The sequence below is a fragment of the Balaenoptera physalus genome (genome assembly GCF_965194825.1).
Source record: "Balaenoptera physalus genome assembly, chromosome: 15".
Classification (NCBI taxonomy): Eukaryota; Metazoa; Chordata; class Mammalia; order Artiodactyla; family Balaenopteridae; genus Balaenoptera; species Balaenoptera physalus.
In genome coordinates, this window is record NC_138894.1 from 77,502,965 (window position 1) to 77,530,955 (window position 27,991).

General features: G+C 44.4%; 1 protein-coding gene across 4 annotated transcripts in view; it reads right to left on the minus strand.

The window, feature by feature from the left end:
- Window positions 1-24,926, minus strand: part of DRC1 (dynein regulatory complex subunit 1) — a 51,487-nt gene extending 26,561 nt beyond the window's left edge. Inside the window, exons 1-7 of one of the 4 annotated variants that reach the window (XM_082428016.1) lie at window positions 24,681-24,926; window positions 14,678-14,762; window positions 9,130-9,242; window positions 5,908-6,091; window positions 4,639-4,776; window positions 3,537-3,623; window positions 2,824-2,946 (exon numbers count right to left, since the gene is read on the minus strand). In XM_082428016.1, the coding sequence (XP_082284142.1) occupies window positions 2,824-2,946; window positions 3,537-3,623; window positions 4,639-4,776; window positions 5,908-6,091; window positions 9,130-9,242; window positions 14,678-14,762; window positions 24,681-24,835 (885 nt within the window). In that variant the 5' untranslated portion in view covers window positions 24,836-24,926. The remainder of the gene's footprint in view (window positions 1-2,823; window positions 2,947-3,536; window positions 3,624-4,638; window positions 4,777-5,907; window positions 6,092-9,129; window positions 9,243-14,677; window positions 14,763-24,680) is intronic. The other 3 variants (XM_082428017.1, XM_082428015.1, XM_082428018.1) reach the window with 3 other exon arrangements.
- Between the last annotated feature and the right edge of the window lie 3,065 nt (window positions 24,927-27,991).

The window sequence follows — 27,991 nt, forward strand, 5'->3', positions numbered from 1 at the left end:
TGACACAGTGCTATGAATTAGTGTTAGGAATTGAGCTGCATGCCATTATCTTTTTGACAAAAATCGACGCTATTTAACTTTCCTATCTAGTGAATACAGCTCAGAGGCACTATGATAGAGTTCAGTCTACTAAAATATTCCACATATTGCAATATAGGTAATCCCTGATTTGATTACCTTTTCCCAGCTAAAGGGTGGAGTGTGGTACAGTATACTCAACTCTAACACAGGAAGGAACTGTTACACAGAGGAACTGCACACGCTTTCCCACTCTGAGAATCTCCATCTGCCAGCCTCCTGCATACCCACGCTCCACTGTTAGTCCATCCACACAGGGGGAGCCAGGAAACCCAGGTCTCCCAGGCTACCTGCCTCTCTGCCCCTCACCTCCCTGGTCTTACCCCCTAACCTCTATAATCTCCCCATGTCCCAGAATTTTTTGGCTTCCTTCAAGCATTTGAACATTGGATTAAGAACATGAGGTTCCACTCCTACAGCTCAATAGCAAAAAAATACTCAGTGAGAAAATGGGCAAAGGACCTGAATAGCCATTTCTCCAAAGAAGACATGCAGGTGGCCAACAGGCATATGAAAAGATGCTCATCACTAATCATCAGGGAAATGCAAATCAAAACCACAGTGAGATATCACCTCACACCTATTAGCATGGCTGTTTATCAAAAAACAAAGGACAGCAAGTGTTGGCAAGGATGTGGAGAAAAGAGAACCCTTCTGTGCTGCTGGTGGGAATGCAAATTGGTGCAGCTGCTATGGAAACAATACGGAGGTTCCTCAAAAAATTAAAAATAGAACTACCATTTAATCCAGTAATCCCACTTCTGGATATATACCCCAAAAAATTGATCTTGAAGAGGTATCTGCACTCCCACATTCACTGTAGCATTATTCACAGTAGCCAAGATATAGAAACAACCTAAATGTCCAATGAAGGACTAATGGATTTTTAAAAAGTGGTATATATATACAATGGCATATTATTCAGCCTTTCAAAGAAAAAGGAAATCCTGCCATTTGTAGTAACATAAATGGACATGCAGGACGTTATGTTAAGTGAAATAAGCCAGACACAGAAAGACAAATATTGCATGATCTCACTTACACGTAGGATCTAAAATAATCAAACTCCTAGAAGCAGAGAGTAGAATTTGCTAGGAGGGGCTGCCAGGGGCTGGAGGAAGGGAAGACGAGGAGGTATTGGTCAAAGGGTACAAAGTTTCAGTTATGCAAGATGAATGAATTCTGGAAATGTAATGTACAACAGAGGGCTTATGATTAACAATACTGTACTGTATATTTAAAAATTTGCTAAGAGGGTAGATCTTGTATTAAAGGTCTTTACCACAAAAGGAAAAACAAAACAAAAAAGAACATGAGGTTCCATTATTTCACTGTTTGAGGCCAACACTATGTACTTTTGTTATATAAATGATCGTAGAATCAAGATAACTTCAGAAAGCTTAACAATAGCCATTTTCATTAAAAGTGTAATGTGTACAGCCCACAGAAGCAGTGCTGCTTTCTTACAGACTTCTACTGTTCTTTGTCTAATGCTCAGCTCCATGACATTAATATAAGAAAGGCTCAAGAAAATTCTCAACTGGAAAAATATTTGTAATCTAATAGGGTTTGGGGGTGGGGGTTGTTTTTTTTTAGGCCTTGCCTTGTGGCTTGCGGGATCCTGGTTCCCCGACCAGGGACTGAACCCAAGGCCACGGCAGTGAGAGCGCCAAGTCCTAACCACTGGACAGCCAGGGAATTCGTTAACGGGGTTTTTTAATTTAACCTCGTTATATAAAGCTACAAGACGAGTTAAGACCTGAAATTCTACCAAAGGCTATGTGGAAAAGCTTTAATCTAACATGTTTTTCTAGATAAAGACTGAAATGAATAGAACATGAACATGCTTGAATATTAAGACACAATTACATTACATCTAAATATAATTAGGGATGATTTTTCTTTTTTTAAACCGATGTTGAAATACAGAATCCTAGGTTTGGAAAGAACTTTAGAAACCAGAAAAATCTAACCTCCTTCCCACTGCAGGAATCCTTCTTCTACACTGAAGACAGACATAGTCATTCAGCCTCTGAATACTTTATGAGATAAAGGACTCTTTGTTCTGTGGGATGACCCTTTTCTGTATTAGACAGTTCTAACTCTGAGGAGGTTCCTTCTGATGGTGAGTCAGAACCTGCCTTACTGCTACGTTCAACCATCAGTCACGGGGCTGTTTGGAATGTTGGGAAGGATACAGGCTACTGAGGCACACAGAACTGGGTTTCAATCCAGGGCTTACCATTTACCAGATAAGTAGCCTTGTCTCTGAGCCTCAGTTTCCTTGTGTATAAAATGCCATTAGTGATTTCTCCCCTTCACGTGACTGAGAGGATTAGAGATACTGCGTGTTAAGTGTCTGGGATACGGTAGACACCCATTGGATGGTGGCTGTCCTAGCACTGGCCATGGGACACATGTGGCCTACCTGACCCTAGGGACATTTTCCCTTCACCCCACGAAAATGCACAGTTCTCTCAACGATCCCTCACGTGCCATGGTTTCCAGACCCCTTCAGCATCTTGGCAGTTTTCCACTGGTTTATTAAAGAAAGCATTCCTCCACGTGTATCCTGTACATGAGCTCCTTCAAATACAATCATTTAAAAGAGAGCAGATAACAAGTAAGTACTGGTTCAATGGACTAGCTCTAGAATATTATGGGTGGTGGCTAAGGAAGAGACAGTCACAGGTGCTCTCCGTCTGCTGAGCAGCCCAGACGCTCTGGGGGAGGAACAAGTCACACCTGCACGTCCTGCTCCAGCTTGATCTTGATCGTGTTGTACTCTTCGCAGTCCCAGATCCTCTGCTTGTTGAGCTGCTTCTCGTGCTCCTCCACTTTCTTGATGCGGTTCATAAGATACTCCAGCTGAAGGCACAGGGAGACAAGGGGAAAGGCAGGTCCCATCCCTGTTCCGACTCTGGAGGCAGTCTGTCTGCCCTCAGAACCCCTGTGCCCCAAGGCTTTGAACTCCCAGGCTATGCCTTGTATTGCCTAACGGGGTTCTACTCCAGAAACTCTAAGAGGAAGGCAGACCCTGCAGTCAGACATTCGGATTTCTAAAAAAAAAAATACCCAGTGGATCTTGGTCATATTATTTCTTTGTTCTTTACATCTCTGAAACAAAGCGATAACCCCACACCCTTTAAAATGTGTCTTAAAACAGCTCTGTGGGCAGCAAATAGCCATGGTTGGGGGAGATACCCAGGAAATGAAGTAGAGAGTGGGAGGACTGTGGAAACCACAGCGGGCGGCACGGGTGGTACTGACCACCACCACGAGAGGGCGCCATCCGCAGTCCCCGCTGGTTAACTGGCAGGTGCAGTCAGGGATGTTGGCCACGGCAATCCTCCCCAAGGTCCAAGAAGGCTAGCAAATTCAGCCACAAGAGGAATCACCCCAGACCCTATGGACCACCCTTGACACCCCACCCCCTCCCCCATCGGCCGCCCCTTGACCTCTTTGGCATTGTGAGCCTGCAGGGCCTGCTCCCATTTCTTCTTATTGTTGGTCAGCAGCTCCTCTCGCTCCACCTCAAATGCTTTCTGCGATCAAGAAGGAAAAGGGCTCTTGTGTCTGTTTTAATTAGGCAGGTCCCACAGCATCAAAGAAATCTCAGACAACAGCACCAGCGCCGCATTGCCACCCACAAAGTCAAATCCAAACGCAGACTTGCCAAGTTTCATGCAACCAAAGGACTGTGGAATGAGTTGCATGGAAAGTGTTATGAAATCTATGCTTCACGCAGACTGTAAGAGGAAACGTGCCAGCTGTCCTGTGTCAACTGGATAAGCGAGGCAGGAAGCTGAGGAAAGGTCAGCGCCTTGCAGTCACAGGGCCAACCCCGGCATGTCTTCAGCCGGGAGTCGGGTTAGAGCATTGCTATGGCTGGGGTTCCCATGAAGCAAAGGCAGCATGGAGCTCACAGAACAGGGGATGGGGTAGACTCAGGAATGCAGAAATGAGTCTGTAATACTCCAAAGAGACAGGCCCCCACCTCTTGGCTCTCTTCCGTTTTGGAAAGGTCTGTCTCGATCTCAATCCTTAACATTTCATTCAAATCCAGAATATTGGTTCCTGGATCCTGTTTCGCACGCCCCTTTCCTCTCCCTCCATCCCTGACTGTCGTAAACACATCAAATAAATGGCTCACAAATGCCTGTTGCTTCTGGAGCACTAATCTCCCTCCTCCACACCTCTTACCCCTCTTTTCTTTTCTTTCCAAGTGCTTATCACACCTGTCAAATTATATACTTAGTAATTTATCTCTATTGTCTAGCTGTCTCCTGCTAGAAAACAGGCTTCATCCAGGACTTTGTCCGTGGTTGTATCTCCAGCCCCTGGCACAGTGCTTGCCATTTAGTAGACACTTGCATATTTGTTGGAGGAGTGAATGTATCAATAAGTAAGTGAATGAAACGCTACAGCAGAGACAGCAATGAGAGGACCAAGACGTCTGGGGGCCCTCCCTGGGTGGTTAGGCCACAGGCAGCCACGTCCCAGGGGACTCCTCCCAGGGCCCTCCCAGGGGCAGAGGGCAGCTCTCTCGCATGCCATCACCTCGATGTGTTGGAGCTCCTGGCGAAAGGTTTTCATCACATTTTTCACCTGTTCTTCCATCCTCTCCAGGAGCAGGCAGATGTCACCCGACTGTTTCTTCAAATCCTTCACGTACTGGTCATCTTTGGCTTTTAACTCCTAGAGAAGAGCATGTCAAAGGTTGGTCATCAACTGAGACAGAAGCCAGAAGTTGCCAGCCACGCCTCACCCCGGGGTGGGGGGACCCCTCCCATCAGGATCACGCACTAGGAATTGTAACTGCACAAAGGGAAGGTGCTTGGGAGAGGCTGGGAGGGCCTGGGAGAAGCACGGGTGTCTGGAGGCCATGGGCTCAGCTCGGGGCAAAGCCTCAACGAGCAGCACAGGATCAGACCCCTCGATGACTACTTGCTGCAAATCTCCCTGCAGCCTCCCAGAAAGCCCAGGGTGCTCCAGCCAAGCAATGAATTTCCCGTGCTCCAACATGGGAAAACATCTACTGCAGCCTAAGTTCCATTCCTTGACTAAGCACATAAAACCTGAAACAGCATTTGCTACGACAAGACATCTTTCTATTAGGTAGCCAATAATTCTAAAATGAGTACAAAGCTTTTTCTTCTGGTTAAAGGTGTATTGCCTGACACAACAAGGTCCTACTGTATAGCACGGGGAACTATATTCAATATCCTGTGATAAGCCATAATGGAAAAGAACATGAAAGAGAATGTATATATATGTATAACTGAGTCACTTTGCTGTACAGCAGTAATTAACACAACATTGTAATTCAACCATACTTCAATAAAAAATAAATTTTAAAAAAGTGTATTGGGGCTTCCCTGGTGGCGCAGTGGTTGAGAGTCTGCCTGCCAATGCAGGGGACGAGGGTTCGAGCCCTGGTCTGGGAGGATCCCACATGCCGCGGAGCAGCTGGGCCCGTGAGCCACAATTGCTGAGCCTGCGCGTCTGGAGCCTGTGCTCCGCAACAAGAGAGGCCGCGATAGTGAGAGGCCCGTGCACCGCGATGAAGAGTGGCCCCCACTTGCTGCAACTAGAGAAAGCCCTCGCACAGAAACGAAGACCCAACACAGCCATAAATAAATAAATAAATAAATAAAATTTAAAAAAAAAAAAAAGGAAATCTCCATTCTTAAAAAAAAAAAAAGTGTATTGCCTGAGCTATATCGCATTCTGGGTAATGAAGTAAAGCCTCCGCCTTTCTCCATTCAGGAGAAGCTAACATCCCCCAGCTCCATCCCCGGCAGCCAGGACCGGGGGCCAGGCTCTTGCCTGCTGTAACTCGCTGATCAGCTTGTTCTTATCTTCTATCAGCCCAGCGCAGTGCACCTGCTGGGCGTTGAGCATTTCCCACAGCTCCTGGGGGATTCTCTTCTGTTTGCCCTCCTCCCACTTCGTGGTGATCTCTTCAAATTTGTCCTGACTGGTCTTGACCTCGTTCTCCAGCTTTTCAAGTCTGCAAATACAAACAGCCCAGCTCCTGAGGCTGCCTTCCAAGAAAGCAGGCTGGTTCTCTAGGGTCTGTAAAACAGGCCCGGGTACCCAGCTCTGCCTGAAAACCAAACCGGGCTCTGAGAAATCTTCTTTTAGTTTAATGCTTGACTCTAAGTAACTGAGACCGAATAAACAAAGTGACACATAACAAAAATGGATCAACATTAAGGCTGTACACACACACACACACACACACACACACACACACAGATCAAGAGTCAATTTGTCACATACTTCTGAGTAAGATGGTGACACAGTAGTTAACCACTTGGTCACAAGTCCCATAGCTTGTGTTCAAATACTGATTTTGCTACTTGGCTCTCAACTTTAGAGAAATTGCTTAACTTCTGCAGGCCCCATTTTTCTCATCTGTAGAATAGAGAGGATGAAAGGATCAACTGTTGACTTTTAAAAATGCACAACGTGAGAGTTGCGAGTTAAGTTTTATTTGCGGCAAAATGAGGACTGCAGCCCGGGAGACAGAGTTTCAGATAACTCTGAGAAACTGCTCCAAGGAGGCGCTGGGAGGAGCCAGGATAAACAGGAGTTTTGCAGGTAGTTGGGAATGTCAAAAGATCATTGTTAAAGGAAACCAGATGTCTCAAGTTAAGGAATTTAGCGCTTTTCTATGTATGGGAAGATGCAAGAGTCTGGGCTCACTCAAATCATTCCTTTGATATGCACCTCAGCTATCTGGGGCCAGTATCCTGTATTTTCACATCCTGAGTTTCCTCAGGGCTCACTGCAGGGAGTGGCTGCAGTCTGATGGCTGCTAGATGGCAGGTATTCTTTTCAACCCTGAGTCTCCTCAGGGCTCACTGGCTTACGCTGGAGGGCTGCAATCGTTGATGACTGTGACATCCTTTGTTTATTGATACGGCAGGAAATATTCCATTTATAAATATTCCATTCCATTTATAAATATTCCACTTATCACTACCTTCCTATGGCTGTTGTCAGGATTAAATAAAATTATTCCCAGCACAGTAGTCACTTAACAAATGGCACTCATTATTTTTTACTGTTGACATGACCTCAAATGTCTGGCCATTCCTCTCCCAAATTATCAATAAATGACCAGTGGAACATACAAAAAGGAAAACTCCACCATTAGTAATGGAAAATAGAGATGATCTCCCAGAATTCCAGAAATTCCAAAGAAACCATGTGATGGAGAACACTGAGGATGGGGCTGGATAGAAGGAGGTATTAAGGCTGAGATGTGAGGCCCCTTCTGAGAACAGGGGCCAGGACATATGCCTGCGACCCTCTCCCAACTTTAACAGACTGTCCTTCTATGAGACTGTCTCCAAACGAGGGTTCAAACTCCCTTAAGGACAAGAATCACAACATAATTATCTTACGATCCCCTCTCTCCTTCCCACCTTCCAAGCTAGGGCACATAGTACATCTTATAATTCAATTAACTATTTTTTCTAAAAAATGAGAAACAGCTGTCAGATTATCTTTCCAGAACCCACATTTATCTTGTAACTCTGCCACTCGCGACCTTCCATTTTTCCTCAGTGGCTGCAGGAGAAGCCTAACTCCTCAATGGGACCCTCAGGGAGTTTCTGCAGCTGTCCCTGCCAATTCAGTCCCTGGTTCAGGCCATGACAGGCAGTGGGAAGTTTCAAGAATAAATTATATCTTGGTGACACTGGTAAAGTTGCTGGTGGGGAGAACTACTTATGTTGAACAATTGAAAATATTGTTGTTAAAATTGTACTGTGGGGACTTCTCTGGTGGCGCAGTGGTTAAGAATCTACCTGCCAATGCAGGGGACACGGGTTCGAGCCCTGATCCGGGGAGATCCCACATGCTGTGGAGCAACTAAGCCTGAGCGCCGCAACTACTGAGCCTGCGCTCTAGAGCCCGTGAGCCACAACTACTGAGCCTGCGTGCCACAACTACTGAAGCCTGCGCGCCTAGAGCCCGCGCTTCGTGACAAGAGAAGCCACCTCAGTGAGAAGCCTGCACACTGCAACGAAGAACCAAGGCAGCCAAAAATACATAAATAAAAATCAATCAATCAAAAAAAAATTGTACTGTGTATGTACCTACTGAGATGAGCAAAATGGCCCCATGGGCTGTTCTTGTAATTGGACTATAGGTAGGAAATTAATTGAAGAACAAGCCAAAGGAAGAGATTACATGAGAACCTCTGTTCCTGCTGCTATCGGTCCTCTGTGGGCAAACAAAACTTAGAAGTTGACTCCTAAGCAGCTTACGCCTGCCTCATCGGGCAAGCTGAGCCCTAGGAGATGGGTGTGCCCACAGCCTGCCTGCCAAGGCCTGGAGCTGAGGGTCAGCCATGGGACCCCATCGTCCCTCTGACCCTCTGTCCTTCCAGGCATGGAGTCTTTACCATTCTTTAACACACTGTTACATTTGTACGTAGTGTTTATGGGTCTGGTTGCTATGATTAACTTAAACCCAGAACAGCCTAATGTACCTTCTCAGCCTTGTCTCTTTTCTTCCACCACCCCCCATACATCCCTCACTCTCATGCCATTCCCAAACATCATGCAATCTCAGGCCTCTGCCCAAGTTGCTCCTAAAATGCCCATTCCTTGACTCCAACTCCTCTTCATCCCTTATGGCCCAATTCAAATATCACTTTGCCTGGAAAGTTTTCTCTAATCTCTCCAGAGAGAATTAAAGGCCTCCTCATATGTGTTTCCACGACTCTTATACATACCTTTAACACAAATCATGGTTGGGCGTTTGCACATCTGGCTCGACTAGACTGTGAACATCAAGAGCAGAGGCCGTGTCCACTCCTCTTTGTACCCAAAGGGCTTGGTACACATTAGGAAGGTAATACTTGAGGAAGGAGGAGGGAAGCAATGAGGGAGGGAGGGAGGGAAGGAAAGAAAGAAGGAGGGAGGATTCGTAAGGGGCAAGAAGTGGATTCTACTAGACTAGGTTTGACGAAGACAGGGAGAATCTGAGGACCCAGAGAGGAGATACTTCACTGCAGAGCCAGGGGGTCCTCACCTCTGACGCTTTATCTCCTCTTCCTCGACTCTCCTGTGGATCTCTCTGATATCTGCAGCTACCTGGATATTTGTCACCAACTCAGTGCCACAGAGCAGCAGTTTAGCCAATTTCTGAAAACAAATAAGAATTTATAAAGGTTAGAAACATTTGCACAACTGTCTGTAGGTGTTCAAACCAACCAAGCAGGAATTAAAAGCTACCTTAAGGGACTTCCCTGGTGGTCCAGTGGTAAAGAATCTGCCTTCCAATGCTGGGGACGTGGGTTCGATCCCCGATCGGGGAACTGAGATCCCACATGCCGCAGAGAAACTAAACTTGTGCGCCTCAACTAGAGAACCCACATGCTGCAAACTACAGAGCCCATGCGCTCTGGAGCCTGCGCCACAGCTAGAGAGAGAAAACCCACATGCCACAACTAGAGAGAAGCCCACGTGCCACAACTAAGACCTGACACAGGCAAAAATAAATAAATTAAAAAATAAAAATAAAAAATAAATATTAAAAAAAAACTACCTTAAGACTTTAAAGCATAGCATCTACTTAGCAACCTGTTTCCATCGGGACACTTGTGATGTGATGTTACAGCTTACAATTTAATAGCACTCTGCAATTCTGGATGTACTTTAGTTTATTCTCGTTAAAGGAGGGACCAGCCTATCAGTACGCGGGCATCCGCTCTGGGTACATCTCAGCACTTTCCCCAGCAGGCCTCCAAGTGACTGACACTGCCAGGGTCCTTTCTAAGAATATCAGTTGGGGATGTGAGACACATAATAATAGTTGTCCTCCAATGTCCATTTCCCCCTCTTCTTTTAATAACAGAACACCCAAATTTTAGCTAGGCATTTGACCTCCCAAAATAAGTACATCTCCCAACCTCCCTTGCAGCTAGAATGCAATCTGACCAATAACACAGGAGCAGAAGTGTATGTGCCACTTCTGAACTGTGCCTTGAAGGGGAAAGGTGTGCCCTCTGCTGCCCCCTTTTTCTCTGTCTCCCAGGTTGGCATGTGATGCTAAAGTATGACGTGGTGAGCAGACGAAGGCAACCTAAGCAAGGGTGGAAGGAGGTGAGGTTCCCAACCTCAAAGGAACCCCCATATCAGTCCTGGACTATTTCTGCTCTGAACTATTTATTAAGTGAACCAGAGAAATAAGCTTCTACCTTGTTTAAGCTAATGTTACGTGGAACCTCTTGCTATAGGTGTTGTAATACAGGAGAGAAATGTAGCCGACTGCACTGCCCCCTCCCTCAAAGGCCCAGGAATTTTGCTACTGGTACCCCCACTTCTCAATTCCTCTTCGTAAATTTCACATGCAGTACCTTCCCTCCTGAACTTTTGGTGATACCATGATTTTAAGATGATAAACCCTCTCAAAAAAAGTTCAAGTATCCTTAGGTTATGCCTGAGTTTTTCCAAGTCTGTTTTGGAATTTACAAATTTTTCAACTCTCAAATCATTTCTGGACTAGGAACTTATAAATATCTCTGCTCCAGGGAGTCACTGAAATGATCAGAGACTCTATTTCATCTCATTCTTCTAAGGAAATTTTGAAATACAGTTTTAATGAATACGGAACTGAACCTCCACCCAGCTATCCAGGGTGCTCCAGGCTTTTTTTAAACAGCTGCAGCTTTATCACTTGTGCCAAACGGTTTTACATGCATAAGGAAGCAATGGCTTTCCTGTAGTTTTGAGCAATTTTCTATTTTCTACTCAGACAATGCGAACATCAGAAATTTCGGAATCAAGTATTTACGTCTCAAAGTAAAACTGAAAATGTTACCATCAGATTAACAGACACACCCCTAACATTTTTGAGACCCAGGGTGAGAGTTTAAGTGAAGGTCCACATACCATATATCGAAATATTTAAAAATATAATTCGGTGTAATAAACCACTAAATATGTTCTATCCACCTACCTTGGCACCTTCATAACAATTTATAAGTCCTAGTTTGAATTCAGACTACATATCAGAGTTCCTTTCAGAACTTGGTGGCTAAGGGACAGCCAGTCTCTGGCCACCAGCCTGGAGCCCACCCCATTCTCTTCACACTCCTAGCTCCGTCCTTCAGATGCAGGCATGGAATTTCCCAGACCACACGTGCGAGCTCCATCTAAACCCCTGGTCATCCCTGAGGCCTTGTCTGCCCTGAGCAGGGCAGACCCTGGGAAGAGGCCCAAGCAGGCCTTGAAAGTGGGTTCAGAACCATTTGGGCAGGGAATTTGGAGTTCTGTGACACTCAGAGAGTGATCTAATGGGGGCACTTGGGCTCTGAGTAGACTTGAGGCAAGTCCACTTGAGGGGGGTGCATCCAGAAGAGGGCCAGAACAAGACACAGGACCCTCCTCATTACCACTTTTATTCAATGGGCTAGAGGGCCTATCTAGTGCAATAAGGCAAGAAAAAAATTTTTAAGGTATCAAAATTGAACAGGAAAAGATAAAACTGTCATTTTCAGATGATTATATATGTAAAAAAAAAAACAAAACAAAAAGAACCTACAGGTAAACTATTAGAATTAACAAATGAATTTGACCAGGTTGCTGGATATCAGATCAATATATAAAAACCAATTGTACTTTTACATAATCAACAATGAACAATTATAACTTCAAGAAGAAGTATAGGGACTTCCCTGGTGGTGCAGTGGTTAAGAATCTGCCTGCCACATCATCAGAAAATCTACAAACAACAAATGCTGGAGAGGGTGTGGAGAAAAGGGAACCCTCTTGCACTGTTGGTGGGAATGCAAATTGATACAGCCACTATGGAGAACAATATGGAGGTTCCTTAAAAGACTAAAAATAGAATTATCATATGACCCAGCAATCCCACTGCTGGGCATATACCCAGAGAAAACCGTAATTCAAAAATACACATGCACCCCAATGTTCATTGCAGCACTATTTACAATAGCCAGGTCATGGAAGCAACCTAAATGCCCACTGACAGACGAATGGATAAAGCAGATGTGGTACATATATACAATGGAATATTACTCAGCCATAAAAAGGAACGAAATTGAGTCATTTGTTGAGACGTGGATGGATCTAGAGACTGTCGTACAGAGTGAAGTAAGTCAGAAAGAGAAAAACAAATATCGTATACTAACGCATGTATGTGGAACCTAGAAAAATGGTACAGATGAACGGGGTTGCAGGGCAGAAGTTGAGACACAGATGTAGAGAACAAACGTATGGACACCAAGGGGGGAAAACCGCGGTGGGGTGGGGATGGTGGTGTGCTGAATTGGGCGATTGGGATTGACATGTATACAGTGATGTGTATAAAACTGATGACTGATTAAAAAAAAAAAAAAGAATCCGCCTGCCAACACAGGGACAAGGGTTCGATCTCTGGTCCAGGAAGATCCCACATGCCACAGAGCAACTAAGCCCATGTGCCACAACTACTGAGCCCTCGTGCCACAACTACTGAAGCCCGCACTCCCTAGGGCCTGTACTCCGCAACGAGAAGTCACCGCAATGAGAAGCCCAGGCACCACAACGAAGAGTAGCCCCTACTCACTGCAACTAGAGAAAGCCTGCACGCAGCAGTGAAGACCCAGTGCAGCCAAAAATAAATAATTATTAAAAAAAGAAAAAGTATAAAACATTGCTGAGTGAAATTAAAGAATACTTAGATAAAAGGAGGGATAATTTATCCTCACAGATTATAAATCTCTATATTGGTAAGATATTAATTTTTTCCCAAATTTATCTATAGATTCAATCCAATCTCAATTAAAATCCCAGCTGCTTTTTTTTGGTGAAAATTGAGAAGCTAATTCTAAAATTTATATGGAAATACAAAGGGTCAAGAACAGCCAAGACCATCTTGAAGAAGCACAAAGTTGGAGGACTTACCCTACCAGATATCAAGGCCTGTCATGCAGCTACAGTAATTAAAATAGTGTGGAATTGGCATAAAGACAATTGACCAATGGAACAGAATAGAGAATCTAGAAACAAACAAGTATGCTCAGCTGATTTGCAACAAAGGTGCATTGCAATGCAGAGGGGAAAGGATGATCTTCTCTCTAAATGGTGCTGGGTTAATTAAAGATCCGTTTAGAAAACAATGAACCTTGAGCCCTACTTTTACACCACACACAAAAATGGATTCCAGATCCATTTTGGTCTAGATTGTAGACCAAAATGTAAACAGTAGAACGATGAGGCTTCTAGAAGAAAACATGGAAGAATATCTTTATAAAGTTGGAGTAGACCAAGATTAAACAGGAAACAAAAAGAATTATCATTTAAAAAAATGATTGATAAGGTGCAGGACAGGGGCCCCTCCTGCCCAGGTCTTAGGGCAGAACTGGTTGTTAATACCTTGATATTGAGAAAGGTAGCATTTTCTTTATACATTTCTCTTCAATGCCAACACTCTTCGTGATTTAAGTCCTAAGTGAAAGGAACCTGGGAAAGCTGCTGATGAAAACAACATTATCTCTCTGGTTTTACACTCAATTTTACACTCTAAAATTGAAAATATACTGAACTGTATATCAGTATTTTCAGGATTATAGCAGTATCTACTACAACAGTATTTTCAAGATTACATATAATACCCTTTTTATCCTAGACAGAAACACTCAGAGATCACCAACCTTTAGATGAAGTACCTTAAGTATAAAGAAGTGATCTGGAACAAGAACCCATAATAGTTCAATATTCTTTCCACTACAATAAAATATTTTATCCTTGATCCAGTACAGCACAGGTTATTCAATTATTGCTAGATACCTCTATGCTCTATAATAATATTTCAGTAATTTGAATATTTTTTTCTCCCAGTAAATACACTTCAATTTCTGCTAGCAGTGATCTCTCTTCTCCACTTTTATAAATCCCATTTAACTTTTCTAAGACCCAGCTCAAATCCCACTTTTCTCCGTGGAACCTTCCCTGACCAGGCCGTCTCGGTGAGCTCTTTCCCATATCTCAACGCCCACGGTGTCACTGTGCGTGCAATTAATTAAGTAAACGCGGCACTGTGCCAGTTCCGGCGCGCTGCTTTGAACTACTGTTTATCCGTCCTGCGCCTCTCGCTCCAAGTCCTTTATTCATGTCTCAGGAGCCCTGTCATCGCCACGGGAGAGCGATCAAAGACTTCCTTTTAGAGTTTATTGGGTACAAGCTCTGCCCTACTCCACAGCTACACCAAGAGGCCCTCGCTCTTCTAGAACTTACAGTTCCACTGGGGACACCGCACGCACACACATCTTCGAAAAGTCATACAAGGCAGAAAAGTATCTAAAATGAAATGAATGGTACAGACGGGAAGTTAAAGAGTTCAACCTGCACCGAGGAGGAATTCGTGGAAGAGTTGGGACGTGAGATGGTCTTGAAGTCTGCGAAGGCAGCCTGAGGAAAGGAGAGGGGAAAGGGGGAGGGGAGAGGACAGGAGGGAGGGGGAGGGGAGGGGAGGGGCGGGGCTTGGCATTGCAGCCCCCCAAAGGCACAGCACAGGAAGAGCAAAGCCCCAGTCCTACAGGACACTCGCGACCCATTTACTCCCCAGTTCCTACCAGTCTGCTTTCTTCTTTCTGTTTGTAGCTCTTGCTTTGATCTTCCTCACTCTCCTTCCCATCTAAATATTCTCCAAGCGCTTCCCTGTGATGGAAAACAGTAGAGAAACTGAAGTTACTTCTAGTACTTAGAGTCTATATTTTAAAATTTCATAGTACATCACAGTATATACAAAAATATGTTCTATATGGATAAAAATTTGAATACTAAAAAAACACAATCGTAAAAACACTAGAATTAAATACAGGCGAGAACCTCTATTAGAGTAAGATCAAAGTTAGAAAAAAAAAAGAGTGAAAGGTTTTACTTCCTAAAATTTAAACATTTTGGGAGTTCCCTGGTGGTCCAATGGTTAGGACTCAGCCCTTTCACTGCCTTGGGCTGCGGTTCAATCCCTGATGGGGGAACTAAGACTCAGCCCTTTCACTGCCTTGGGCTGCGGTTCAATCCCTGGTGGGGGAACTAAGATCCCACAAGCCACGTGTTGTGGCCAAAAAAAAATTAAACATTTTATCCTTGAAAGTCAAGGGATAAACTGGTAAAAGATATTTGACAAACTTCTGCTCTAAAATAGAATGGGATCCTTCAAATCCGTACAGAAAAGACAAAATACCATTAACACAACATTGTAAATCAACTATACTTAAATTTTAAAAAGTTAAATTAATTTTTTTAAAAGACAAAATACCAAATAGGAAAATTGGCAAAGGATGTGAACAAGCAGTTTACAGAAGAAATACAAACGGCAAATAGACATTTGAAGATATGTTCAACTTCACATATTACCAGAGAAATGAAACTGAAAACCCTGTGAGGTATCCTCATTCTCCTATCAAGAGAAAAGATTTAAAAGTTGATAGTATCTGGTGGGGCAGAGGGTGTGGGTGACCATTGGTTCATACTCCATGGTTGGGAATGTGAAAGGTCACAACCCATCCAAAAGGTAATTTGGCAAGACTTCTCCAAAACTTACACGGGCCTCCTGTCTGACTGAACCTTTACGAACTTTCCACAGAAAGCTTTCACAAGTTCACAAAGAAATATGCACAAGAATGATTACTGCAGCACTCTCTCTACTAGCAGGAATGTGGAAACATTCTACATACATATTAATAGTTGCCTGTTTAAATAACTTGTGAGACAACAACACAAGAAAATATATTGTAGCCTATTAAAAAAAAAAATGATGTGCTATCTAGCAGCACAGAAAGATGTCCACAATATGTAAGTAAAAAGAGCCAGCTGTAGAACAATATGTAAAGTATAATATAGATTTTCTTCTTAAAATAGGCTTATATACATATGCACAGGAAAAACCTTGGAAGGATTTATGACAAACAGATGACAGTAATTATTTAAGGAAAGAGAACTTTACTGAGGACTTATAGTTTCTACATTTTTCTATTGCATGAATTTTATAAATAGCACATATGTGTGTATGTGTTAATCAGAAAATAAGACCAAAGATGACGGGGGAAAGATAAGGTTCCAGATTCTGGGCTTCTTTGGAGGAGGCATGGGGGAATGACCCCACCAATACCCACCCCACTTACATCGTGGAGGTCCGCTCTCTCCTCTGGCACACAGCGGCCATGAGGATTCCCAGTTCTGCCTTAAGAAAAATGAAACCATCATCTTATGTCTTCAACCATGGTGAAACAAGCAGATCCCTTTCTTGACTCTTCATTCTTTCTTCACTTTTTCTCTCCCTGACTTCCATCTCCCTTCCCTTTGTTTAAAGGTCAGCACAGCCCTACATCGTGCTACACCATTTTTGAGAGCTGGAATTGAGTTAGCACCCCTCACCCCACTCCCAGTCCAACTGAAACTCTTTTTTCTTGTCATTTCATTCACTTCCATACTCTTATTGAACCTACTCATTGCCCTTACCGAGAAAACGATTTGTTTCATTCTACTCAGGGCTTCAGATATTGCCAAGCTAATGGTTCTCATTACCATCCAAAACACACTCATTCACCTGACTTTCTACTTTGACCACCAATTAATTACCACCTCTGTCTAAATAATCCTTCCAACTACTTCCGGGAGCAAAGACCTGTGCTTCAGAAAGAAAAATAACTATGCTACACATTCTTATCATCTAGTTTCAGCTTTAATCCCATTGCTGCCTTTTACTTATCATTTCTGACTGCCTAGCACCGCACTGTCCAATAGCCACTAACCACATGTGGCTATTGAGCACTTGAAATGTGGCTGATCCAAACTGAAATGTGCTATGAGTGTAAAATATGAACTAGATGGATTTTGAAGACTTTCAACAAAAAAATGCAAAATATCTCAATATGATTTATACTGATTACATGTTAAAATAATATTTTTATATAGTGAGTTCAACAAAATAAATTACAAAATTTAATTTCACCTGTTCTATTTTTTTAATGTGGATGCTAATTTACGTATTGTATTTCTCTTGGTCGGTGCTGACCTATCATATTCCCTAAAGTTGCCATCCCAGACTTCTCTCTCCTCAGGTTTGAGCTGGATCCCTCTTTTGGGAAACTGCTTCCCCACCACTGCCACCCATATGGTCTCAATGGGAGCTGCCATCTTGAATAACCATACCTCCAGACAAGTCAGAGACCTTTCTCAGGACTTAAAAAATTGAAACGTAATTGATTGTTTGGCTGGGTTTAGAGCTCCAGGTTGAAAATCATTTTTCTTTAGAACTTTGAGGGCATTGCTCATTGTCTTCTGGTGTCCACTGTGGCTATTTACGAAACCAGATGTCATCCTGTTTCTTAATTCTTTCTTTGTACGTGAGAGTTGTCATTACTGTTGGCATCGTTGTTCACTCTGGAAGCTTGTAGGACACTTCTTTTGGTTCTTGGTGTTCTGAACATGCTCAGTGGTGTGCCTGGGGTGGGTCTACTTTCATTCATTGTGCTGGCAGGTGGTCCCTTTCAACCAGGGTACTCATGATCTTCAGTTCTGAGAAATGTTCTTGAATTCTTTCAGTGATCATTTCCACCCTTCTGTTTACTCTCTCCTTTCTTTCTGGATCTAGAAAGGAGATACTAGATCTCCTGGACTAGTCCTCTAATTTTTAAAAAATCTTTTTCTCTACTAGTTTCTATCTTTTTTCCTTTTCGTTCTATCTCCCAGGCAATTCCATTACCTTTACTTCCCAACCCTTCTACTGTTTCCCATTTCGAATTTATTTTTAATTTCCAAGAGCTCTGTTTTGATCTCTAGATTATTTTAATAGCATCCTATTCTTGTTTCATGTTTGCAATTATCTTTTCTTTTTTCTCTGAGGATCCTTTTTTTTTTTTAATTTTATTTATTTTTGGCTGCGTTGGGTCTTCATTGCGGTGCGCGGGCTTCTCATTCCGGTGGCTTCTCTTGTTGCGGAGCACGGGCTCTAGGTGTGCAGGCTTCAGTAGTTGTGATGCATGGGCTCTAGAGCACAGGCTCAGTAGTTGTGGCACACAGGCTTAGTTGCTCCACGGCATGTGGGATCTTCCCGGACCAGGGATCGAACCTGTGTCTACTGCATTAACAGGCGGATTCTTTTTTAACATCTTTATTGGAGTATAATTGCTTTACATTGTTGTGTTAGTTTCTGCTGTATAACAAAGTGAATCAGCTATACATATACATATATCCCCATATCCTCTGCCTCTTGCATCTCCCTCCCTCTCTCCCTGTCCCACCCCTCTAAGTGGTCACAAAGCACCAAGCTGATCTTCCTGTGCTATGCAGCTGCTTCCCACTAGCTAGCTATTTCACATTTGGTAGTGTATATATGTCAATGCCACTCTCTCACTTCGTCCCAGCTTACCCTTCCCCCTCCCCATGTCCTCAAGTCCATTATCTACGCCGGCATCTTTATTCCTGTCCTGCTCCTAGGTTCTTCAGAACCATTTTTTTTTTTTTTAAGATTCCATACATATGTGTTAGCATACAGTATTTGGTTTTCTCTTTCTGACTTACTTCACTCTGTATGACAGACTCAAGGTCCATCCACCTCACTACAAATAACTCAGTTTCATTTCTTTTTATGGCTGAGTAATATTCCATTGTATATATAGGCCACATCTTCTTTATCCATTCATCTGTCGATGGACACTTAGGTTGCTTCCATGTCCTGGCTGTTGTAAATAGAGCTGCAATGAACATTGTGGTACATGACTCTTTTTGAATTATGGTTTTCTCAGGGTGTATGCCCAGTAGTGGGATTGCTGGGTGGTATGGTAGTTCTATTTTTAGTTTTTTAAGGAACCTCCATACTGTTCTCCATAGTGGCTGTATCAATTTACATTCCCACCAACAGTGCAAGAGGGTTCCCTTTTCTCCACACCCTCTCCAGCATTTATTGTTTGTAGATTTTTTGATGACGGCCATTCTGACTGGTGTGAGGTGATACCTCATTGTAGTTTTGATTTGCATTTCTCTAATGATTAGCGCTGTTGAGCATTCTTTCATGTGTTTGTTGGTGATCTGTATATCTTCTTCTGAGGATCTTAATGACTGTCATTTTTTCCTTTTTTCTTTCTTTTCTCTTTTTTTAAATTTTTTGGTGGTGCTGCACAGCATGCGAGATCTTAGTTCCCTGACCAGGGATCGAACCCTGCATTGGAAGCGTGGAGTCTTAACCACTGGACTGCCACAGAAGTCCCTGTCTTTCTTTTTTAATTGAAGTAAAATTGGTATATGACATTATATAAGTTTCAAGTGTACTTAAAGATAGTCTTTTCGTTGTGTTTTGTTGTTTTCTTCCTACATGGTCTCAATTTCCTCTAAGTTGCTTTTTTCTGTTTATTCATTTTGGTGTCTACCTTTCACCGTAAAGACTTTCTTCAGACATCTCGAAATCCTTGGCTACCTTTCCATGCTAAGACGAAAAATCTTATGAAAGTGCTGAGTGCAAGGGTGTGGTATAACTGCTGTGAACTTCAGTGCAGGACAATCTACCTGAACCATTTCCTGGGCAAACTTGATTTCAGTGTCTTTAAGTCCCTCCTTCTGGGCTGGTCAGATTCTGCAGAGAGATTTCTCCAGTCTCCTGCCTGCAACGGGCAGGTCCTGCCCGCATTCCAGGAACGGGGAGGTGGAGGCGCTCAGCTCCAGTGTGCACGTGTCCGTGGAATCCCCTTGCTTTTAGTACCATGTCCTTGCCTCCTCTCTGCCAGCATCCCCCAAATCATGCATCCTCCATTTTACTTTCTCCAAACCTCCGGTCAACTGTGCAAAGTGGGAGAAAGGTTCTTGACATCTATTAATTTTCCAATCAATTCTCCTTATTTTAGTTCCCTCTTCACCCCTATCCAGATAAACCTGATGCTGCCTTTTGGAGATTTATTGCAGAGGAAATCAAGGGGGCTCTCAGTTTTCCTCACTATTAGTTTATATTTCCATATTCTTGAATCTGCTAAGCCATTTACCATCTGTCTATATACGTCCCAGCTTCCAAAATGTTGTTGCTATTGAGTCCCCCTGTTTTGCTTGACTTTGTGGGTTTATATCATTTTTACTTAATCCCTTGAAATCTCATTTTTGATAGAGATCCTAGGTAAATGCATGTGTTCTATCCACCACCTTGACTCAGAAGTGACATCTCTCAGGAATTTGAAATGTCAACTGAAAAACTAGAGATTGAGAGTTTTGGGTGCTTTAGCCATTAATCTTATTCTTTATCTTCATATGACATTTGATTCTGTTAACAGCTTCCCCTCTAAAACTACACCTCATTGACCCACCAAGGCCTAGGCAGTTAGGGCGGTGGGCACCATAGGCAATCAAGGAGCCCAAGGCTAATTTTAAAACAACACGACTGACTAAAGTCAGTCTGTTTTTTATTATCACCCTGTGCCAGCAACAAAACAATTCGTAAAACACTCCTTTCTGAAAAATCTTTTGTTAATCTAAGTTCCAAAAAATTGCTGCAGTACTGTTGATTTTTAAATCTTTTTTTTTTTAATTTATGTGGGTTTTTAAAAGTTTTTTATTTATTTTTGGCTGCGTTGGGTCTTAGTTGCTGCACTCGGGCTTTCTCTAGTTGTGGCGAGCAGTGGTTTCTCTTGTTGCAGGGCACAGGCTTTAGGAGTGCGGGCTTCAGTAGTTGTGGCATGTGGGCTCAGTAGTTGCAGCACGTGGGCTCTAGAGCACAGGCCCAGTAGTTGTGGCGCACGGGCTTAGTTGCTCTGCCGCATGTGGGATCTTCCCGGACCAGGGATCGAACCCGTGTCCCCTGCATTGGCAGGCGGATTCTTAACCACTGTGCCACCAGGGAAATCCCTACTGTTGTTTTTTAAAAATATATATGTAAGCGTCAATATAGCACCTTTCTATTTCTTATCCTTGAAGAAGGAAGTTAATTTGTAGAACTTGCAATTATACAGTTGGTCTCTGACACACAGACTCAGCTACGTGCATGTGTTTTGAGAGCACATTTGAAATGGTTCAGAACTGTCCCAGCTCACTTCAGCGCAGGGCACGTCCACAACCCCCCAGGTACTATATATCCCAGCAGATTAGGGATTTGACATAAACAACACTAGCCCAGTTATTAGAAACATGAAGAAACTGAACCTGAGTTACTTCTATTCTGTCATTCTATACACAACTCGTTCTCTAAGTCTTGCGAATTCACTCCTTTGGGAACATTTCTTCATATGCTTTTTTCTTCCTTTTTTTCCCCAAAACACATGTAATTTTTCTTTTGGCCATGTTGTGGGATCTTAGTTCCCCAACCAGGGATCGAACCCAGGCCCTCGGCAGTGAAAGCGCAGAGTCCTAACCACTGGACCACCAGGGAATTCCCCACATGTAATTTAAAAGTATTCATTGGGACTTCCCTCGTGGGGCAGTGGTTAAGAATCCACCTGCCAACGCAGGGGACACGGGTTCGAGCCCTGATCCGGGACGATCTCACATGCCACGGAGCAACTAAGCCCGTGTGCCACAACTACTGAGCCTGTGCTCTAGAGCCCACAAGCCACAACTACTGAAGCCCACGCGCCTAGAGCCCGAGCTCTGCAGCAAGAGAAGCCACCGCAATGAGAAGCCTGCCCACCGCAACGAAGACCCAACGCAGCCAAAAATAAATAAATAATTTTTAAAAACATATATAAAAGTATTCATCCATTACTTCTTTCTCATTTTGCATTGTAAATTTTATTTTTATTTTTTAAAAATTACCGGCATGGTAATATAACAAAGTTCAATAAAAGAAAATGTTCACTTTCTGCTTTTCTTTTCAGGCTATTGTTATTATCTATGTTTTAGAAATTACCTGCTCCAGGCGTCAAATTCATTAGGTACGGGGCTTCCCTGGTGGCGCAGTGGTTGAGAATCTGCCTGCCAATGCAGGGGACACGGGTTCGAGCCCTGGTCTGGGAAGATCCCACATGCCACGGAGCAACTGGGCCCGTGAGCCACAATTACTGAGCCTGCGCGTCTGGAGCCTGTGCTCCGCAACAAGAGAGGCCGCGATGGTGAGAGGCCCGCGCACCGCGATGAAGAGTGGTCCCCACTTGCCACAACTAGAGAAAACCCTCGCACAGAAACGAAGACCCAACACAGTCATAAATAAATAAATAAATAAATAAAAAAGAACGTGAATAAAAAAAAAAAATTCATTAGGTACGCTACTGCACCTCACTTGTTTGTTTTTCCACCAGCCTCAACTGGCCATTCTATCTTATTCTCCTTGTCAGCGTTTCCTCTTCCATCAACTTCTAAATGCTGGGCTTCCTTAAGACTTAGCCATGAATGCTTTTCTCATCCGTTTTAATCCTCTTTCCCAGTGTAATTTAATTCATTCCTATGGTTTAAAATACAATCATAACGCTGCTGACTCTTTGCACTGGTACCTCTAATCCAGATCTCTTCTGAGTTTAAGACCCATATCCAACTGCCTAGTGGACATCTCAATTTTAATGTCTTACAAAATTCGACTTCCCTTAATATGGACAAAACCAAACCTTTGATTTTCACCTCCTGCCTTACTGCCCCCATCACTGTCTTTACCATCTCAGTAAAAGGTACTACCATCTATCTACCCAGCTGTTCAAGCCATTCTAGCTTCTCCCCTGCCTTTCATCAGCATGTCCAATCAGTAAATCCAGTCAATTTCAATTCCAAAATATGTCTGGAGTGCATCTGCTTTCTCTTCAAACCACTGCCACTAACTAGTTCAGAGCAACTTCATCTCTCACCTGGACAAATACAACTGCTTCCTAACTGGACTCCTTACTTTCACTTCTGGCTCCTCCAAACCATTCCCCAAAGAGCAACCAGAGTGAACTTAACATACTTAGAAATTTGAGAAATTCTCACACTAGGTCCTTGGCCTGTGGGTAAGAGCTATCACCATGTGGAAGGTCAAATGGACACGCCGAAACTTCACCCGAGTGCATAAAAAAGCACTATTGTCAACCGGGGGGGATGGTGGGGATTAGTGTCACCCTTAAGGATCTCAAGGATTTGGGAGTGGTGGTGCCTATCAAATCTCCATTTAATTCACTGGTCTGGTCCCTGCAAAAACTGGATGGATCCAAGATAATAACTGTCAATTACTGCAAGCTCACCCAAGCAGCAGTCCTAATCGCAGCTGACATGCAGGTCGGGTGTCTTTGCTAGAGCAGGTTACTGTGGCCTTAGGTACATGGAATGTAGCCACTGATTGGGCCAAATGCATTATTTTCTACCTCAATCAGGAAAAAGGATCAGGAAGTTCACATTTACATGGAACAGATAATGTATACTCACATAGGCCTCTCACTCACAGAGCCATGTTAACTCTCCTGATCTGTCAAAATATAGTCTGAATAGATCAGGACCATCTGAATATCCCACAGAACAGCACATTGATCTATTACATCAGGGTTGGCAAACACTGGCCTATGGGTCAAATCTGACCCACCTGTTTTTGTATGGCGCACAAGTGAAGAATGATTTTTACATTTTCAAATTTTTTTTTTTAAAGATCAAGATGAATAGGCAGAGCGCAGAGGGTTTTTAGGGCACTGAAACTATTCTGTACAATACTGTAATGGTGGAAACGTGTCATTATATATCTATCAAGTTCCATCAATTGTAGCAAATGTACCACTCTGGTGGGGAAGGTTGATAGTGGAGGAGGTTATACATGTGTTAGGGCTAGGGGGTATATGGGAAATCTCTGTACTTTCCACTCGATTTTTCTGTGAACCTAAAACTGCTCTAAAATATGAAATTTATTAATTTAGGAAAAAAAGATCTAAATACGAGGGATATTTGTGACACATGAACATTATATGAAATTCAGATTTCAGTGTTCTTTAGTAAAGTTTTATTGGAACCCAGCCACATCACTTTAGGGCCCTTGTGTCCAAAGGCCAGCAGACAAGAAGAGAAGCACCATCTTGGCAGGGCAGCTGACCCTGACCAGCAGGACAAGGTATAAGTGCTGTCACACTGAGAGGGTGTTCAGGGGGTCACGCAGGTTCCCCTTTGTACCCTCTTAAGACAAGGCCACTCCGTCTGTGAACAGACAGGTGCGGCAACCCCGGCCTGAGAACGGCGTGGTTATCAGCCTCAGAGCCTGCAGGAAAAGGGGTTTGTGTCACACACCCAGATAAGCCACTGAGACCAGCAGAAGTGATAGCCGAGGTCCACTCCATAACTACTTGTGGAAGGAAGGCAGGCTGGGAGGCAAGGAGGAAAGAAAGACCTCGGCGGGCAGGTCGTGGAGCCCGCCTCTTCAGCGTATGGCCCACAGTGCCTGGCGCAGCAGGCTCTCAATGAACATGCTGGAGGGATTATGATTTCCGTCTTTGACTTTACTAGTGTGTTCAATGTTTTAATATCCCATGCTTTGTTTGAACCTTCTGGTAGAAATGTTTTCTATCTTATCAAGAAACAAGGCCGGCTCATACGTAGGGCACGCCGCCCCCTCACCGCAGGGGGCTCCGGCCCGGAGAAGCCACCCCCTCATCCCCGCACCGCGTCACCGCACCCTGGGCGCTCCTTGGCGGGACCCGCCCAAACCCAGCTCACCGCCTCCGAGCTTCCAGGCGCGCCGCGATGCGGAGGCGCCGGGCCTGGATCCTCTCCTGAGGGTTATCAGAATGTATCGAGGGCCCGATAACCGGGGTGGCTAAATGCTCCTCCTCCTTCTCCTCCAGGACCCCCAGGGATCCCGGCGGATTCATGGCAGGTGCCTCCCGCCCCCAGGCAGCTCTGCCTGGACCGCAGCCGGACTACCGCCTTGTTGCTAACAACAAGCCGTTGCTAACAACAAGCCGTTGCCAGGGAAAAACAGTCACCTAATCCGCAGCTGGCGTGGTTGCGCGCGCATCCCCTCAGGCTCCGCCCACTCGTGTTCCGAAAGCTATATCCCAGCTTGGTGCTTTATTCCTTTCTCCTGCAATTGGGGTAATCCCCACGAAGGCCCGGGGGTATTAACGGAGGCTGGAAGATTTAAGAGCTGCACCAACTTGTGATTCGTCACTTACTGACCCTGATGATTGATTCTTCATTCATCAAATAAATATTCCTCAAAATCATATTCATCAAATATAATTGAGTGCCTACTCTGTGCCAATCACTGTGCTAGCGCTGAGGATACAAGCGTTGTCCTTTCCTCATGGAGCGGATAGAATAGTAGGATCGCTTGGAAAGTTTGAACTAAAGTATACTGTATCCATCTACTCGTCATCCATTCATTTTTGAGCTCCTATTGATACTTTGTGCATTCGGCCCCTATGTTCTCTAGAATATATCCATCGAGGAATTGTCTTCTGTAGCGGTTTCAGTAGGGCTGAAACCTAGGACAATCCCACCATCACCACTTGCAATCACATACTTACAGAAAGAGGAAAAGGAGAGCAGAGGAAAATGGTACGGAAGGCAGGGGTTGGGGGGAGTGAAAGTTAAGAGCACAGAAGCACAATTAAACTTTTGAGGAGTCCCTTGAGAGGCACTATTTCCTGGGCGTTTTTGTGTGTGTGTCGCATTGCCAACGAAAAATTCATAGTGTTCTTACTGAGAATTAAAATCCTTTCGAAAACAAGCTGGATAACATTTGGCAGAATCTTATCCCACTGGCCTGAGGTTAACTCGGGAAAGGGCACTGCAGTAGTAAGAAAATGCAGGTCCTAGTCCTAGACTGGCCCTGCAACCTTAGGTATGCCACAGCTTCTTGACCGTTTTCTCAGCTGTACTGCCTGCCTACTCAAATCACAGGCAATTGTGAGGCCAAAGAAGATAATCGCGTTGTGAATAAGACCTACCCAGAGGCAAATGGAGTTTTTTTTCTTTTTTCCTTTTTTGCTTTCTTCATGAGCCTTTACTGGGTGTTCTGGGGGCAAGGGAGAGGTCCAGCCTCATAGAAATGAGAGGTGGGGGGGGGGGGGGTGGGTCTCAGGATGAACTGCTGGACTCCGTGATGCTCTTGGAATAAGTCATATCTTTACGCAGCCGCTGGGGGGGGGGGTCCTCTCTGGGTTTCTGGGGGTTCTGATTCCTCTCCTCACTTCAAGGAACCCTCTTGGCCTTGGCTGCCCAGAGGAGCCTGGTCCAGGAGAGACTCCAATTGCAGAGATGGGGTGACTGGGCCTGGGGCTGGGGCAAGATTTGGGAGCCAGATGCCGCTTGGGGGTGGGGGGCCGGGGGAAAGAGATCGAATAGAAGCTTTGGCCCTTCTGATTCTTGCTGGGGATGTCCAGCACCTTCCCCTCCACAGGCCATGCCTCACTCTTCCTTGGGGCCCTCCGGGGCTGGTATAGGGCATTGCTGTAGAGTGGATTCCCTGCATCTCTGTACCGGCAGCGGCGGCGGCCCCAGATCCGGGCGCCCAGAGCAAAAGCAGCCACGGCCACGGGCCCCGTCACCAGCAGCGCGGAGAGTCCCGGGGAGGCGGTGGTGGTTTGTGGGCGGTCTGACTGGGGGCGGGGCACGGGGGGGCGGGGCGGGGCTGGAGGAGGGATCGGAGTTTTCTTTTTTAAATTAATTTTTCCAAGTGTACAAGTGGTAGGGAGATGTAGGAGTGCCAAAATCCTGGAGCAGTCAAGAGTCCAACACCTGCCTGGATCCTTGCCCCATGTCTAGCTGGGGTGAGGAGTCTGGAGGGCGGGGGAGGGGAATGAGTTTGCTTCGGGCCTCAGGGCCCTCTACCAAATCTCTCTCCTTTAGTTGTGACCTCCAGCTTTAACCTTCCCTAGGGGCTGAGGAATCAGGGGCAAGATATAGTTCTGACCCCTAACTCCTCTAGGTCCTGGTTCATGTCTCCACCACCTGTGAGAAGAGACACAAGTACAAACGTGTGTGCCTGTCTATGGCTTGGGAGTAGGATACCACGAGAAAGTCAGTGGGAATCGGCTGTCACACAAGAGATGGGAGAGAGAGCAAAGGTACCATAAAGACTCATAAAGAGCGATCAATAAGCTGCTTGGCCTAAAGCCAGACATTTTTTGTGATAAGGAATCTGACTCCCTTTTTTGCTGTTTGAGCTTTTAAGCCTCATGCCTTTTTTCCCCTTTGCTCCACATCTGGGCAGCTGACTTTAAAAAAACAAAAACAAAAAACCCTGGGTGCTCTCTCCTTTGGTGGGAGGTTCTTACTGTGTGTGCTGGGTACCCTCATCCTGGCCCTACCTCCCAACCATAACAATACCCCAGGCCAGCCTCCTTTCCTGGCTCTCTCCAGACATTTCCCAGCCAGCTGGGAGGTCTTTGCTGCTGTCACAGACAGCCTCAATTATATAAATAACAAACCTTTTTCATAGATGTGGAAAAAAAGACACTCATTCACTGCTGGAAAGACACCCTTTAGGAAGACAGTTTGCCAGTAGCAATAGTTTAAATAAGCATATGCACTGAGTAGGCAATCCCACTTAAAAGAACTATCCCTGAGAGATAATAGGTCTAGGCTATAGCCCCATGGGGTCAAAATTACATCAGTAATTTTTTTAAGTTTATCAGTAGCTAAACCCAAGCTGGTTACCCCTGCTGAGTGTCAGGCCCGTGCTAGGTGTCTGAGGTTTGCATTTATAAGGGAGGGGATAACTGCTACTGCGACCAAGAAGTTGGGAGAGCAGGGGATTAAGAGCACATAAGCCAGAGAATTAGCCTGGGTTAAAATATGGGACATTTCCTCCCTCACCTTCTTTAAACCTGTTACAGAAAAAAATTTTAAATGCCCACTGCCAGAACTGGGAGACCAATTCTGATGTTAAAACAATAGGAAATATTCTCCTCAGAAGCCATGTTAGAAAATATGAGTTTTTATAAGAGCTTATGGTTTGTTCATATACTAAAGTTTAGGTGTATTAAGTGTGGGTTATTAAGTTCTTGTGGAATTAGCCTGGA